The sequence below is a fragment of the Sus scrofa genome, chromosome X (assembly GCF_054392235.1).
Source record: "Sus scrofa isolate SSC_HxYL_T2T_F1_AM1 chromosome X, Sscrofa_HxYL_maternal_Yorkshire_Landrace_v2.0, whole genome shotgun sequence".
Taxonomy (NCBI): domain Eukaryota; kingdom Metazoa; phylum Chordata; class Mammalia; order Artiodactyla; family Suidae; genus Sus; species Sus scrofa.
The window spans coordinates 18,434,049-18,450,382 of NC_139401.1; the positions used below are offsets into that span (position 1 = coordinate 18,434,049).

General features: G+C 38.7%; 1 protein-coding gene across 10 annotated transcripts in view; it reads right to left on the reverse strand.

Moving 5' to 3' along the window:
* The window catches only part of SCML2 (Scm polycomb group protein like 2), a 105,810-nt gene that overhangs the window by 78,606 nt on the left and 10,870 nt on the right, over positions 1 to 16,334 (reverse strand). For 9 of the 10 annotated variants that reach the window (XR_014835797.1, XR_014835798.1, XM_085008653.1 and 6 more), the window contains exons 2-3: positions 5,157 to 5,204; positions 1,933 to 2,001 (exon numbers count right to left, since the gene is read on the reverse strand). Coding sequence is in view for 8 of the 10 variants with exons in the window: in XM_085008653.1 (XP_084864779.1) it covers positions 1,933 to 2,001; positions 5,157 to 5,178 (91 nt within the window). In the remaining 2 variants the exon portion in view is untranslated. Of the gene's footprint in view, positions 1 to 1,932; positions 2,002 to 5,156; positions 6,951 to 8,303; positions 8,325 to 16,334 lie in introns of those variants that run through there. The other variant, XM_085008654.1, reaches the window with a different exon arrangement.

The window sequence follows — 16,334 nt, forward strand, 5'->3', positions numbered from 1 at the left end:
TATACATGTAAGGATAACCTGACCCCCGTGCTGTACAATGGGAAAATAAAAAAAAAATTTAAAAAAAAAGAATATATATTTTTAAGTTTATTTATATGAAATTTCCAGAATAGGCAAATCTAGGGAGACAAAAAATCAACAAGTGGTTGCCTAGGGCTGGGGGAGGGAAGAGGTACCGGGAGAAATGTGGAGTGACAACTAGCTGGGTACAAGATTTTTTTTTTTTTTTAGGGTGATGAAGGTGTTCTAAAATTGACTATGGTGATGGTTACACAACTTTGGGAACATGTTACTGAGAACCACTGAACTGTATACTTTATGTGGGTAGATTGTATGCTACATGAATTATATCTCAATAAAGCTGTTATACTGAAAAAAAGAAAAAAAATGGGAATTTCCCTTGCAGCATAGCAGGTTAAGGATCAAAGGAATTTGTATGGATGAGGAAGAACATTCTAACCTAATGGCCTCCATTTCCTTGGAGGGTTTTAGGGGATGGAGGAAAGCGCCAAAGAACAAACGAGGCCAGTGAGAAAGAAAGCTAAGGAAGCACTGAGGACTCCACTACAGTGAGAAAGAATAATTCCATGGAGATTACTTCTATAGGCAATCTTCCTGTAGGAACAGAAAATCATGGGCGAACTTATTCCAAGAGTAGGACTGGCAGGGCAAGTACAACACAAAGACAAAGGGCAAGAGGATTGCCTAGAAATCTCTGGTAAACACAGTAAGCTTGCTATAGTGTTTTTTTAATTCAGTCCTTTGTGTGCATATGACTTATTTTTTCATTTTCCTAAAGAACAGATGCAATGGGTCAGATTCTATCTCTTGAACCTCTGATGCAGTACTATACACATGCTATGATTCACAATAAGAAACTTAAAACATGAAATCATTAACTCAGACTTAATAAACAAAGTTAACATTTACTAAACATTAACTATGGGCCTAGGCAATATATTAGATGCTTTATATTCATTTTCTTTAATTCTAATAGTTCTACGAGGTAAATAGTATTATCCTTGTGCTAGGAGATAAAAACAAGAGAAAAAAAAGATTAAGAACGTTGAATAATCTGCCCAAGGTCACAAGCCTGGTAAAGAATAAGGCCAAGATTTTAGAACAGGTCTGTCAGACCACCTCAATGCCTAAGCTTTAATACACTGAACCATCTTCTGATCATCAAAAAAGGACTTTCACGGAGTTAAATATATATGACATAATATATGACATTATATGTAAGAAATGATATTTTTATAGCTAGCTGGCATTTAATGAATGATATATTGGCTATAGTAAATATTTTCTTTACTCAAAAAGAGTATTTCGGAGTTCCCGTCGTGGTTCAGTGGTTAACGAATCCGACTAGGAACCATGAGGTTGCGGGTTCGATTCCTGCCCTTGCTCAGTGGGTTAATGATCCGGCGTTGCCGTGAGCTGTGGTGTAGATTGCAGACGAGACTCGGATCCTGTGTTGCTGTGGCTCTGGCGTAGGCCAGCGGCTACAGCTCCAATTAGACCCCTAGCCTGAGAACTTCCATATGCCATGAGAGCGGCACAAGAAAATGGCAAAAAGACAAAAAAAAAAAAAGACTTTCACATTGACGCTAATGTCAAAAGGGTTTTATTAATAATCAAATTAAATTGGTAATACATTGGTCACACATGGCAATACATGGTAATTAATAATCAGATATCTTTGATGTGGCAAAATTTGCAATGAAACATCTTTTTATTTAATCCCATAACAATTTACCTCTACGTAAAATTTTGAAAATGAAATACTATCTTTTTGATATTTTCTATTGCTTAGATTTTTTTTATTTATAGTAGTTTACTAAATACACTATACCAAAAGCAGTAAGAAAAGAGTTCATATTAAGATTGAGTGAGGAAGAAAAATATGTTGTTCTGAAGTAATTTAAAACCTACCACTCTGCATAGAAGATGTGCCTGATTGAGGAGCTTTCTCTTGATTCTCCTTCTTTACATCCATTGACTCTTAAAAAGAAAGAGAAATTAGTGAGCAAGACCAAAGACCACAGCAACAGTCTGAAAGAGCACTTAGAAAAATTATAAACTAAAACTATTCTCTAATAGGAGTTAGTTTTAATTTTAAAATTAATATACTCATAGGACTTCACTTTCTAAGATACTATGTACCTTATAATTTGCTTATTTGTTTATTGTATGCCTCACTTCACTCAAATGTAAGCTCCAAAAGGGCAGGGATTTATTTATTTTATTTTTATCTCTTTTGTTCACTGCTGTATCCTCAGTACCTGGAACAATCCTGGCATGTAGAACACCCTTGAGCATTTGTTAAATGAATAAATGAACAAACCAAAATGAGTTCAGCTGACCTTACAATGTTCAAATTAATGTGCCCCAGAAATAAAGTATGTGCTTTTGAAAATTTAAAACAAGCAAGCTAGAATACAACGCGATTCAATGGACTAGGCAGAGGTTTTCTCTGGTCCAGGCTAAGGAGCTCAAATAGCACTGTACCACAGGACTTCACCAAATCTAAGACATCATTTATTACATATTTATTACAGTATACATCTCTTAAAGGACTCATTAAAAAAATAATCATAGGAGTTCCCATCGTGGCGCAGTGGTTAACGAATCCGACTAGGAACCATGAGGTTGCGGGTTCGGTCCCTGCCCTTGCTCAGTGGGTTAAGGATCCGGCGTTGCCGTGAGCTGTGGTGTAGGTTGCAGACGCGGCTCGGATCCCGCGTTGCTGTGGCTCTGGCGTAGGCCGGTGGCTACAGCTCCAATTCAACCCCTGGCCTGGGAACCTCCATATGCCGCGGGAGCGGCCCAAGAAATAGCAACAACAACAACAACAAAAAAAAAAGACAAAAGACAAAAGACAAAAAAAAAAAAAAAAATCATAGGAGTTCCCATTGTTGCCCACTGGTTAAGGACCTGATGTAGTCTCCATAAGAATGCAGGTTCGATCCCTGGCCTTGCTCAGTGGGTTAAGGACCCAGCATTGCTGCAGCTGCAGCATAGGTCGCCATTGCAGCTAGGATCCAGTGTTGCTGTGGCTGTGGCGTAGGCCTCAGTTGCAGCTCTGATTCCACCCCTAGCCTAGGAACTTCCACATACTGCAAGTGTGGCTGTAATAAGAAAATAATAATAATAATAATAATAATAATATGCTGAAAAAATTAACCATAATTGCTTAGTAGTCAGTGTTCTCATTTTCACCATTGTTTTAAATGACCCAAATAAAGTCCATACGGAACAATGTTGAATATATTTCTTAAATCTCTTTTGATCTATAGGCTCCTCCACCTCCTCCTCCCGCCCCCATATTTTGGCTGCCCATAGCATATGGAGCTCCCCGGCCTGGGATCAGATCCGAGCCACAGTTGCAATGTAAGCCGCAGCTGTGGCAACACTGGATCTTTAACCCACTGTGCCAGGTTGGGGATCAAACTGGAGTCCCAGGGCTCTAAGACTGCAGATCCCCGTTGTGCCACAGCAAGAGCTCCTGCCTCCTCTTTTTTTTTCCCGCTTTCCCTAGCAATTTTTTTCTGCTGGTGATACCAGTTCAGAGTTTTCCAGTCTGGATTTTGCTACCTTCTCATGGCACTGGGTTCTTCTGGTTCTTATATTTTCTCTAAATTGGTATTGCTATTTCAACCCAGAAGAGCTTAATCACATAAAGGTTTGGCTTTTTTAGGAAGAGAAGAAAAGATGACTTCATGGTAGTGTTATGTACCTCTCACAGGAGGTTTCTAATATATCTAGTTCTCTTTTTGTAATATGAGCAGCCACAGATGACTATTGTCTAGATCCACTGCAAAATGGAGGTATTCTAATTTTATCTTTGTCTTTAGTCAGAAAACTACTACAGAGAGAAACAAACCTCTGCTCTTTAACCATTCAATTACCCTGAAGTACAGATTAGGAAGTCACACTCGATGCTTTATTCTTTTCCTTTATTTTCTAGTTTTCAAAATAATGAATTATATCCCTAGCATTCTCCACAGATGACCAATAAGTTTTGTTTTGCTTTTAGTACCATTATGAATTCATAGACCTAACCACACTTGATGTATTTCCATCTATTGTTGTTTTACCCTTACTGATGCTTGAACTGCCAAGTGACAAGCTTCTTAAAAGAATCTATGAATGATGCCAGGTGTACCATTTAAGGTAACAGATCTACTTTCTGGTTATGACTGAATGCATCTTCAGTATGTGTGAACACTCCAGAGGTATATGTTGGCTGCTCTTTATTTAAATAATTTGACTAGTACAAAGAAAATACATATTTACTAAATAGTTCTGCAATAATATTTTCTAATAGGAAAAAAAGTGAAATTATAATTGCCTGGTACCTGCTCTAGAGAAGCTAAGAATCTAGTTACAGAGACTATACTAAACTAATACACCTGACAAAAATGGGAAGAGCATAGGACAACATTCAGCATGCAGCCAGAGTAAAAGTCATGAGAGAGGACTTGAACTGGGTTTTGAAGGAAAAAGAGAACTTAGGATGGCAAAGATAGAAAAATATATTATGGAAAAGAAAATACAACTTAAAACAGAGTGCAAATGAGTGTGGCATATTCATGGGACAGTGAGAAGACTTCTCACTAGAGGACGACAGAATGAAACTGGTTTTTTTTTAGAGCCATACCCTTGGCATATGGAAGTTCCCAGGCTAGGGGCTAAATCGGAGCTGTAGCCACTGGCCTACGCCACAGCCATAGCCACAACCACAGGGCTGCAACCTGCACCAGAGCTCACAGCAACGCCAGATCCCCAACCCACTGAGCAAGGCCAGAGATCGAACCCAAATCATCATGTATACTAGTCATGGCACCACAATGGGAACTCCTGAATGAAATGTTTTTTAATCACCCATCTGGACTCTGATCGTAGCCATCAGAGATTGTTAAATGACCTGTTCAGTTAACCTCCCTTAGTGTCACCTTTCTCATTTATAAAACTAAGAAGGGAAGACAAAATTACCTTCAATAGCTATTCAGCGCCAAAATTCCAATTCTAAGTACCTAATATCTTCTAAATTTATTTTTAAAAGGCTTTTTTAGAAAACATTCCATCTATCAGAAGATACTCATTCCAAACTAATAACTAAAACTGTTAATCATCTTTAGACAAGTAAATCTTACCTTCATTCACTGTTTGCCCCATGGTATCCCTCTCTGGTGTTTTTTTTCCTACAAGGAGAAAAATCAATTACTGCCTCCTTTTAACACATTTCTAAAAGGTAGTATTATTAGAAATCAGCTATAACGGGATTACATCAAACTAAAAAGCGTTTGCACAGTAAAGGAAACTATTAACAAAATGGAGAGGCCACCTACTGAATGGTGAAAGTTTCTGCAAACGATACATCCAATGAGGGGTTAGTACTCAAAATATACAAAGAACTCATACAACTCACAATCAAAAAACAAATAACCCAATTTAAAAAAGGGCAGAGGATCTGCATAGACATTTTTCCAAAGAAGATATACAAATGGCTAACAGGCACATGAAAAGATGTTCAATATCACTCACCACCAGGGAAATGCAAAATCAAAACTTCAGTGAGGTTTCATCTCACACCTGTCAGAATGGCTATTACCAAAAAGACACCACATGGCAAGTGTTGGGGAGGATGTGGAGACAAAGGAACCATAGTGCACCGTTGGCGGGAATGTAAATTGGTGCAGCCGCTATGGAAAACTGTATAGAGATTCCTCAAAAAAATTAAAAATAGAACTACTACATGATCCATCAATTCCACTCCTGGGTATTTATCTAAAGAACACAAAAACACTAATTCAAAAAATACACACACCCCTATGTTCACTGTAGCATTATTTATAATAGTCAGCATATGGAAGGAACCTAAGTGCCCATCAACGAATGCATGGATAAAGAAGATGTGGTATATATACACAGCAGCATATTACTTAGCCATAAAAAAAGAATGAAATCTTACCATCTGCAACAATATGGGTGGACCTAGAGGATATTATGCTAGGTAAATCATACAGAGAAAGATAAATTTCACCTATATGTGGAATCTAAAAAACAAAACAAATGAACAATCATAACAAAACAAAAACAGTCACAGATACAGAGAACAAACAGGTGACTGCCAGAGGGGAATGCTATGGGAGGAAGAGAGAAATAGGTGAAGGAGATTAAAAGGTACAAACCTCTAACTGCAAAATAAATGAGTAAGAGGTATGAAATGTACAGTGTGGGGAATATAGTCAGCAATTATGTAATATCTTTGTATGGTAAGAGATCATAACTACACTTATGGTGATCATTTTGAAAGCCGCAGAAATAATGAATTACTATGTTATGTAACAGGAACTAACAGAGTGTTGTAGATCAATTAGACATTAAAAATAAAGAAACAGGAGTTCCTGTCGTGTCTCAGTGGTTAACGAATACAACTAGGAACCATGAGGTTTTGGGTTCAATCCCTGGCCTTGTTCAGTTGAGTTAAGGACCCTGAGTTGCCGTGAGCTGTGGTGTAGGTTGCAGACGCAGCTTAGATCTCGCGTTGCTGTGGCTGTGGTGTAGGCCGGCGGCTACAGCTCCGATTAGACCCATAGCCTGGGAACCTCCCGGCCCTAGAAATGTCAAAAAGACAGACAGAGAGACAGACAGACAGAAAGACAGAAAGACAGACAGACAGAAAGACAGAAAGAAAGACAGAAAGACAGACAGACAGAAAGACAGACAGAAAGACAGAAAAAAAAGACAGACAGAAAGAAAGAAAGAAACAAACAAACTCATAGAAAAAGAGACCAGAGAGCTCCTGCTGTGGCACAAGAGGATCAGCAGCATCTCTGAAGCACTAAGACACAGGTCTGATCCTAGCCCATCACAGTGAGAGGATCCAGCGTTGCCACAGCTGCGGTGACCTGGATGTGATCCCTGACCCAGGAACTCCATGTGCTCTGGGGTGGCCAAAAAAGAAAAAAAGAGAGAGAAAGAGAGATGGATCAGACTTGTGGTTACTAGGGGTGGTGGGGAGGGGGGGACTGGCTGAAGACGGTCAAAAGGTACAAATAAAATAAGTAAATGCTAGGGATGTAATGTACCGCATAATAAATATAATCGACACTGCCTATGTTCTATAGCCAAGTTGTTAAGAAAGTAAATTCCAGAGTTCTCATCACAAGAAAAAAATTTTTTCCATTTTTTTTATTTTGTACCTATATGAGATGATGGATGTTCACTAAACTTACTGTCATAATCATTTCTTGATGTATGTACATCAAATTACTATGCTGGGAGTTTCCTGGTGGCCTAGGCATTAAAGATCCGGCATTGTCACTGCTGTGGCTCAGGTCCAAACCCTGGCCTAGGAACTTCCGAATTCCACAGGTGCAGCCAAAAAAAAAAAAAAAAAAAAATCATTATGGTGTATGCCTTGAACTTCTACAGTGCTATATGCCAATTATATCTCAGTAAAATTAGAAGAAAAAAACAAAGGTTAAAAAATCAGCTATAGGAGTTCCCGTTGTGGCGCAGTGGTTAACGAATCCGACTAGGAACCATGAGGTTGCAGGTTCGGTCCCTGCCCTTGCTCAGTGGGGTAACGATCCGGCGTTGCCATGAGCTGCGGTGTAGGTTGCAGACGCGGCTCGGATCCCGCGTTGCTGTGGCTCTGGTGTAGGCCGGCGGCTACAGCTCCAATTGGACCCCTAGCCTGGGAATCTCCATATGCCGCGGGAGCGGCCCAAGAAATAGCAAAAAAAAGACCAAAAAAAAAAAAAAATCAGCTATAGAGTTAGATCATTTAAATCTCTTCCCCTTGAATAAAAATAAGTTGAACAAATTAGCAGTTGCCAGGGGCTGGGAGAAGAGGGACTGGAGCATGACTGCTAGTGAATGGATATGGGTATGAGTAAGGGAGTTCTTTTTTAAGGTCATGAAATGTTCTAGAATTAAGACGGTGGTGATAGTTGCAGACCTCTATGAATACACTATAAACCAATGAACTGTATATTTTAAAAGGGTGAACTTTATGGTTAAATGAATTTAAAAAAGAGCAGACAGTAAGTTGGTAGAGCTGAGATTCAAACTAAAGCCTATCCCAAAAGCCCACTTAAGCCCATGTTACCAAGAGGTGGAAGAACAATGACTAAGTTGATAAAACTTGTGAGAACTAAGAGTCAAGTTTTCTAATAAGATTATTGTTAGAAAGCCTGTATATTTTGAGCTACTAAATGATTCATTAATTCAAACTTTTTCCGCATGTCTTAATATGCCAGGCACTCTACAACAAAGATAAAAAATACACTGACCTTGATCTCTAACAGCTCCACCTAGTCAGAAATAGGCACATGAACAAAATACAATGAGTGCTATAAAAAAGGTATGTGCATGTATTGAGTTCCCATTGCGGCTCAGAGGGTTAAGAATCTGACTAGTATCCATGAGGATGAGGTTTGATCCCTGACCTCACTCAGTAGGTTAAGAATCCAGTGTTGCTGCAAGCTGCAGTGTAGGTTGAAGATGTGGTTCAGATCAGCATTGCTGTGCCTGTGGTATAGGCCGGCAGCTACAGCTCCAATTGGACCCCTAGCCTGGGAACTTGCCATATGCCACAGGTGCAACTCTAAAAAGAAAAAGGGGAGAAAAAAAAGATATGTACACGGAAATACTGAATATGGCAAAAGGATATCCACCTCTCACTGCTCTATGTGCCTGTACTCAGAACATGAAAGTGTATGTAAGAGAGGGTAATCTGTTATTTAAAGGAAGCCTCTGCAGAATACATTCTTTAAACCACCCAGAATATTTTCTGCACCTCTGACTCAATAGACTTACACTCAATTATCACCTCCCCAAAATCTGCTCCTTCTAACATTTTTGTTTCTCTTACTAACACCACTACTTTTCCAGGTACTTGGTATGATTGATTGTGTAAGGTTCTCTTATTTCACTCACACATTCAATCAGTGGCAGATATTTGCTCTCTCATTTTCCTTTCCCCTGCCATTAACTGGCTTACAACCTCAACAGCTCCTGCCTGGTCTAATGCCATAGTCACCTGATATTAGTCATTAAGAACACACTAATATCCAAGAGGATGAAGGTTCAATCCCTGGCCTCACTCAGTGGGTTAAAGTATCCGGCTTTGCCACAAGTTGTGGCACAAGTTATGAATGTGACTCAGATCCCGAGTTGCTGTGCCTGTGGTATAGGTCAATTCAATCCCTAGCCTGGGAATCTCCATATGCCACAGGTGTGGCCCTAAAAAGACAGAAAAAAAAGTAGAAGGTAAAAACACATGTATAGAAATAATTAAAACCAAATTTTTGAAGACCTAAATAAATAAATCCATGTTCACAAGTTTGATAATATCTTAAATAAGCATAAAAATGCACTGACAATAAAAGAAAATATTAACAAACTGGATTTAATCATGATTAAATTTTCTGTTTATCCAAAGGCACTATTTAAACAAGATGGAGTAGTACTGGCATAAGGGCAGCCATATGTATCAGTGGAAGAGAACACAGAGCCCTGAAAGGTCCATATAACAGTGGGTTAATAGATTTTTCAACAAAGTGTCAAGGTAATTCAGTGGAAAAAGGATAATTTTGGTTTTCTGCTTATTTTTTCAACAAATGGTAGTGGAACGGATCTACATAAAAAAAGAAAAACAACACTTACAATAGACAAAAATTACCTTGAGACAGATCATAAACCTAAATGTAAAGCCCAAAACTATAAAATTTCTAGAGGAGAACACAGAGCTCTTGTGACTTTGAGTTAGGGGATGATTTCTTAGATATGACACAAAAAAGCATAATGCATAAAAGAAAAAACTGATAAACTGCACTTCATCAAAACTAACAACTGCTCTTCAAATGACACTGTTAAGAAAATAAACTACAGAATGGGAGAAAATATTTGCAGAACACGTATCTGATAAAAGATCTGTATCCAGTATATACAAAGAACACTGAGAACTTAATTTTTTTTTTTTAACAGAGGCACCTGAGACATATGGAAGTTCCCAGGTTAACAGTGAAGAAGAATGATTAACGCAAATGATTTTTAAATTACCACGGTGGACACCATCTAAATTTTGATGAAGTCTTCTAACAACTCACTGAACTTGAACACCATAAAGACTGAAAGGGAAGGCTTATTGAATCACTGACTCATTTCCTAAAGAGTTTGGGTTCTTTTTATATGTTGAAGTCTTTATTTGACGACTATGGACTTCCCAAGAGGATATGTCTGCTCAGTGGGGCTGAATGACTATGATAATTGAAAAGGAAACATACCACTGTGAAGAATTCAAATCATACATAAAAATGAAAACCAAAATTCCACTGTAAGTGTATACATAAGTCTCTATAGGATTATTTGAGTAAAAGATTATTAACACGGAGAGAAACATAGGACATATACTAGGCTGGGGGTTTTTTCCTTGCTTTTTAGGGCTGTACCTGCGGCATATGGAAGTTCTCAGGCTACGGGTCGAATGGGAGCTGCAGCTGCCAACCTACAGCAACGCCAGATCCCTAATTGGAGCTGTGTGTGCAATCTACCTACTCCACAGCTCACAGCAATGCTGGATCCTTAACCCACTGAGCAAGGCCAGGGGTTGAACCCGCATCCTCATGGATACTAGTAGAGCTCATAATCCACTGAGCCACAATGAACTCCTATACTAGACTGTTAATAAGGCTCACCTGGGAGGGTAAAGATGATGGGGGGGCTAGTTATAAATACATTTTACTTGATATAATTCTATTTGTATAAAATTTTGCATAACCTTGCATAAAGTAATGCGAAAATATTTTGGTGATCCTCCTTTTTTGCATCACAGGGTGGAGAGATTTTAGGTACCTTTATTTTCTTCCTTATATTTTTATGTATGATTTGAATTCTTCACAGTGATATGTATTAAATAATCAGAGAAAGTTATTTTCATGGGGGGTATACTCTGATAGTTTTTTAAAACAATCTCTAAGAGTTGTTACATTACTATGAAGCTCTCTATATGCAACACTGGCCTGGAGTTGTTACATTACTATGAAGCTCTCTATACGCAACACTGGCCTATCACCTAAGTTTTAACAAATAATATGGATACCATGATGGTTACTGGTAGCCATAACAATTACATAGAAATGTTATTTTCTAGTGTTTCAAGTCACTATAAATTATTTCATCTCCCGGAGTCTTGGTTTTCTCATGTGTAATTTAAGACTAATAGCATCTATGCTTTGTTTTGCAGTGTTGTCATGAAATTAATGAGACAGTGTAGGCAGAGCACTTAGCAGAGAGTATCCTGAACAACTGGAAGCTCAAAGACTGTTTTCTATACCACCCCATCTGTCCTCACTGAAACTCCCCAATATAAGTGAGTTTTACCATTAACACATTAATTATGTTATAAAATGCAACGATATTCCTACTTTGATCCCTAAGCATTACTATTTATTCTCTTCCAAAGTATAGATAAAAGGGTGCTGTTTGGGAGTTCCCTTTGTGGCTCAGCAGTAACGGGCCTGACTGGTATCTATGAGGATGCAGGTTCAATCCCTGGCCTCACTCAGTGGGTTAAGGATCAGGGGTTGCCATAAGCTGTGGTGTAGGTCGCAGATGCGGCTCAGATCCTGAGTTGCTATGGCTGTGGTATAGGCCAGCAGCTGTAGCTCTGATTCAGCCCCTAGCCTGGGAACTTCTATATGCTGCAAATGTGGCCTTAAAAAAAAAAAGAAGGTGCTGTTTAAAGAAAGAAATGCTAAGTTTAAGGCACTCTTAAATTAAGCAGCTATATATATTAGTAATACCCAGACATATAATTACTAAACAAACCAGCCATCATCTAACAACTCATATTATCAGAAAACCTATACATTCTAGCTAAAGCCAAAAGAAACTTGATGTCACCCAAAATGGATGACTTTCAGGTATTTATTCATGAATACATTATTTTCTTTAGGGTTGGTAAGTACTGAAAAGAGCTTTTAGTCCTTTGTGAACCAAAGTGACCTTTGTGGACTCCTAGAAACTGTAGTGGTTTTTTCCTTCTTTTTTACACATTCATCACCCCTCCTCAAAAAATTAGAGTACAGGAAGTTCCTATTGTCACACAGCGGGTTACGAACCTGACTAGTATCCTGAGGATGCAGGTTTGATCCCTGGCCTCAGTCAGTGGGTTAAGGATCCGGCATTGCCATGAGCTGTGGTGTAGGTCACAGACATGGCTCGGATGTGGTGCTGCTGTGGTATTGCTGTGGCTGTGGCTGTGGCAGGCAGCTATAGCTCCAATTAGACCCCTAGCCTGGGAACTTCCATATGCCATGGGTGTGGCCATTAAAAACAAACTAGAGCACAGGTAAGTAAAAGGGGGGGGAACATCTACAATTCCATCATCAAACAATACCTACTCTTAACCATCTGGTGTATATCCTTTCAATTTTTAAAAATCACATATGTAAATCCATATACAATACACATTTGAACCACTTTTAAATGTACATTTTACCAATTCCATACATCAATAATCTTCAAATGAAATTCTGCCATTATAAATTCACAAAGCCAATATTTTTAGCTAAAATGAAAACTGGACAATAATAAATGCCTTTTAACAGTTCATGACTTAAGGAAAAACTCCACTAGCTCAAGATTAGCAAAACAAAACAAAAGTTATTGCTTATTTTGCAATCTAAGATGTGGATGAGGAGTTCCCTTGCGGCACAGTGGGTTAAGGATCTGATGTTGTCCCTGAAGCAGCTCAGGTCGCTGCTGTGATGTGGGTTTGATCCCTGACCCTGGAATTTCTACATGCTGTTGGCACAGCCAAATAATAATAATAATAATTAATAAATCAAAAATAGATGAAAACTCATTTCCTAGGATTTGGGGTAATTGTAGAGTTTATCACTGTATTTATCATTATTTTTTATAATATTTGATCTCATCAATACTTTCCACCATTTTCTTTATACTTGTTATATACCATACCATTTCTTAAAAGAATTAGCAGTTCCTACAAAAATACACTTATAATAGGGTGAGAGGGTTTTTTTAATTAAAAAGAACGAATAAAAATGTACTACTTGGGAGTTCCTGCTGTGGCACAGCAAGACCAACAACGTCTCTGGAACACTGGGGCGCAGGTTCCATCCCCCGCCCAGCACAGTGGGTTAAAGGATCCTGAGCTGCAACTCAGATCTGATCCCTGGCCTTGGAACTCCACATACTGTGGGGTAGCCAAAAAAAGTACTAATTGGAAAAAATTCAGTATTCAACTGGAATGATTAATTTCTTTCTGGTCTACATAAGTCTCATTTCAATATAAAAGTATATACAAATTGAACAGGAAAGATAGACACCTTCTTAGGACTGAATACTAGGAGAAATGTGTACAGATTCAGATGTAAAGGAATACTGGCTAATTTAGACAGGAAGCATCTTTGACTATAATTTGAGAAAACATAAAAGTTCTATTGTCCCTCTTAAAATGCCCCAGCATTATACTGTAATTCACCTATGTCTTTCAGTCACCATAGAAGGAAATAGATTATACAAGTTAAAGGACTACACCATGATCTGTTGATAAATGCTGGATAGTATCAATTCATAGTTAAATCTTCAGAATGCCTCAGATAAAGATATACTGCAGAGTTAAGAACATAACTAACTATATGACTTACACAGCAGATATGCACACAGCACAGCTGTTATCTTTCTGGAATGTATTAGAAGCCTGACTTTCTTTTAGAAATAAACCTCCACAGAGGTTGTCTGCAGAGCAAACTGCAGAAAAGCTTAACTTTGCTCTCAATATACTTTGAACTGACTCAGCACTTTTAAGAAAAACTCAAATAAGACCCCCAAAGTAGTTCTCCACGTTACATGGGACAGAAAATTTTCATGAGGAAAGAAAAACTAAAAGCTTTGTTTTGATTTTGATTTTTATTTTTTTGTCTTTTTAGGGCCGCACCCACAGCCTATTGAGGTTCCCAGGCCAGAGGTCTAATCGGAGCTGTTGCCACCGGCCTAAGCCAGAGCCACAGCAACGCCAGATCTGAGCCACGTCTTCGACCTACACCACAGCTCACGGCAACACCAGATCCTGAACCCACTGAGCGAGGCCAGGGATTGAACCTGCAACCTCATGGTTCCTAGTCGGATTCATTTCCACTGCGCTACAACAGGAACTCCCTTTGTTTTATTTTTGCCAGCACTAAGAGAAGTTGTTTCATTAAATGCATGTAAGGAGCAATTCAGCTGCATAAAAATATCAAAAATTCAAATATAAGCCCCCTCCCCAAAAAGTACTAGGTTATGGTCTCTGACATTTCCCTTACCAAAAGAGCAGTTACACACTAAATCTAGCAGTTGTATCCAGCAGGCTTTGCACAGATAGATAGCCTGGGATCTTCTACAAAACCATTTGTTTTGCAGATTGTATCTTATGATAGAATTAAGAGCTGATAAGAGATCAACAAATGCTTTGAAAGTCTTGCATTGTTTTAAACCATTTTCCTCAATACAATTAAACAATGTAAAACAGTGATTAATAGTAAAATTATTAAACATAAAACTCCTATTGCTCTTATCTGATTCTGGAGAAAATTTTACAAGTTTTTTGAAAAAGACAGTTTTAAAGGACTGTTTAGCAAGTTAATGCATCTATAATTCTAAGATTACAGGGCTCTTTCATTATTTGTTTTTTTTTTTCTTTTTGCCTTTCCATTGTGCTTTGTTTTGAAGATGAGGTAATATATCTTGAGTCTCTAATTAGAGACTACTACTACCTGAAGAGTTAATAAGGGGTAATATTTTGACAAGGACAGGAACTAAACGAGTCTGACTAGCAAGAAATTTCCCAGGGCCCTTTTCAACTTTAGGCCATTATAGGCAGATGTTATAAAATGGATAGAATTACAGAATCTCAACCAGAGTATAAAAATAAACAAAATACAGATGCTAAGCTGAAAAAATAAATCTGTTCCCTCATCAACAGCAAGGCTGACGGAAGTCCCATAGGTGGGAATAACGTCCAAACTTAGGCATTCATTATTACACTTGTTCACTTAACCTCCCATTTACAGATACTAAATCCATTTATTGAAAAAGTGACCTTAAATTGAGACATCAAATTTTTATCAGTGTAGAAAAATCTTCAACTATACTATATATTTACCAGACTAACCTTTTCCTGAAGAGCAGGATTTTGATAATAAATATAATGATAATACTCATAATACAAAGAGTTGCTGAGCTACCCCACTTTCTGCAATCCAGCCTATATCTTCCCTCTTCTCCTGTAACTGTTTTCCAAGGCCCCAATTACCTCCTAGACATCAAACCCCCTATTTCAGTGTTTTAGTCCTACTTCTCCTTCATACTTTAAGAACCCTCTGTGATAGATCAGTCAACCCTCATCCCAGACACCTCTCCAGTCTGAGCCTCATGTGTTATTCCCTGGTTATAACACATGAGGATAATGGATAAAAAGATAGAGATAAATCTACCTCTTTTAACCCTCTGTGTCTACTTCCTCCCTCTTGCCTAGCCATTGATCTTCTCTAGTCACTCAGTCTCTTCCTCTAGATTCTACAAATTTTACAGTCTAGAAGCTCATTCTATTCCAGAGCTCACGCAACATCCCTATATGGATGACTCATTCAGCATCTCTAGTCCCAATCTCTCTCCAAAAATTTAGTCTAGCCAATTGAACATCAGTCTGAATACCTCACAACCATCTCAAACAATACCTGTTTTTAAAAATCAGGGATTCGGAGTTCCCGTCGTGGCGCAGTGGTTAACGAATCCGACTAGGAACCATGAGGTTGCAGGTTCGGTCCCTGCCCTTGCTCAGTGGGGTAACGATCCGGCGTTGCCATGAGCTGCGGTGTAGGTTGCAGACGCGGCTCAGATCCCGCGTTGCTGTGGCTCTGGCGTAGGCCGGAGGCTACAGCTCCGATTCGACCCCTAGCCTGGGAAACTCCATATGCCGCGGAAGCAGCCCTAGAAATGGCAAAAAGATAAAAAAAAAAAAAAAAAAAAAAATCAGGGATTCCCATTGTGGCTCATCGGAAATGAACCTAACTTGTATCCATGAGGATGTGGGTTCAATCCCTGGCCTTGCTCAGTGGGTTAAGGATCCAGCATTGGGGAAGCTTGGATTTGGTGTGGCTATAGCTGTGGTATAGGCTGGCAGCTGCAGCTCTGATTAGACCCCTAGCCCAGGAACTTCCATATGCTGCAAGCGCAGCCTTAAAAAGAAAAAAAAAAAAAAAAAAAGAGTAAGAGTTGTCACTAATTGGCTCTCGCAAAAATGTCTGGCACCC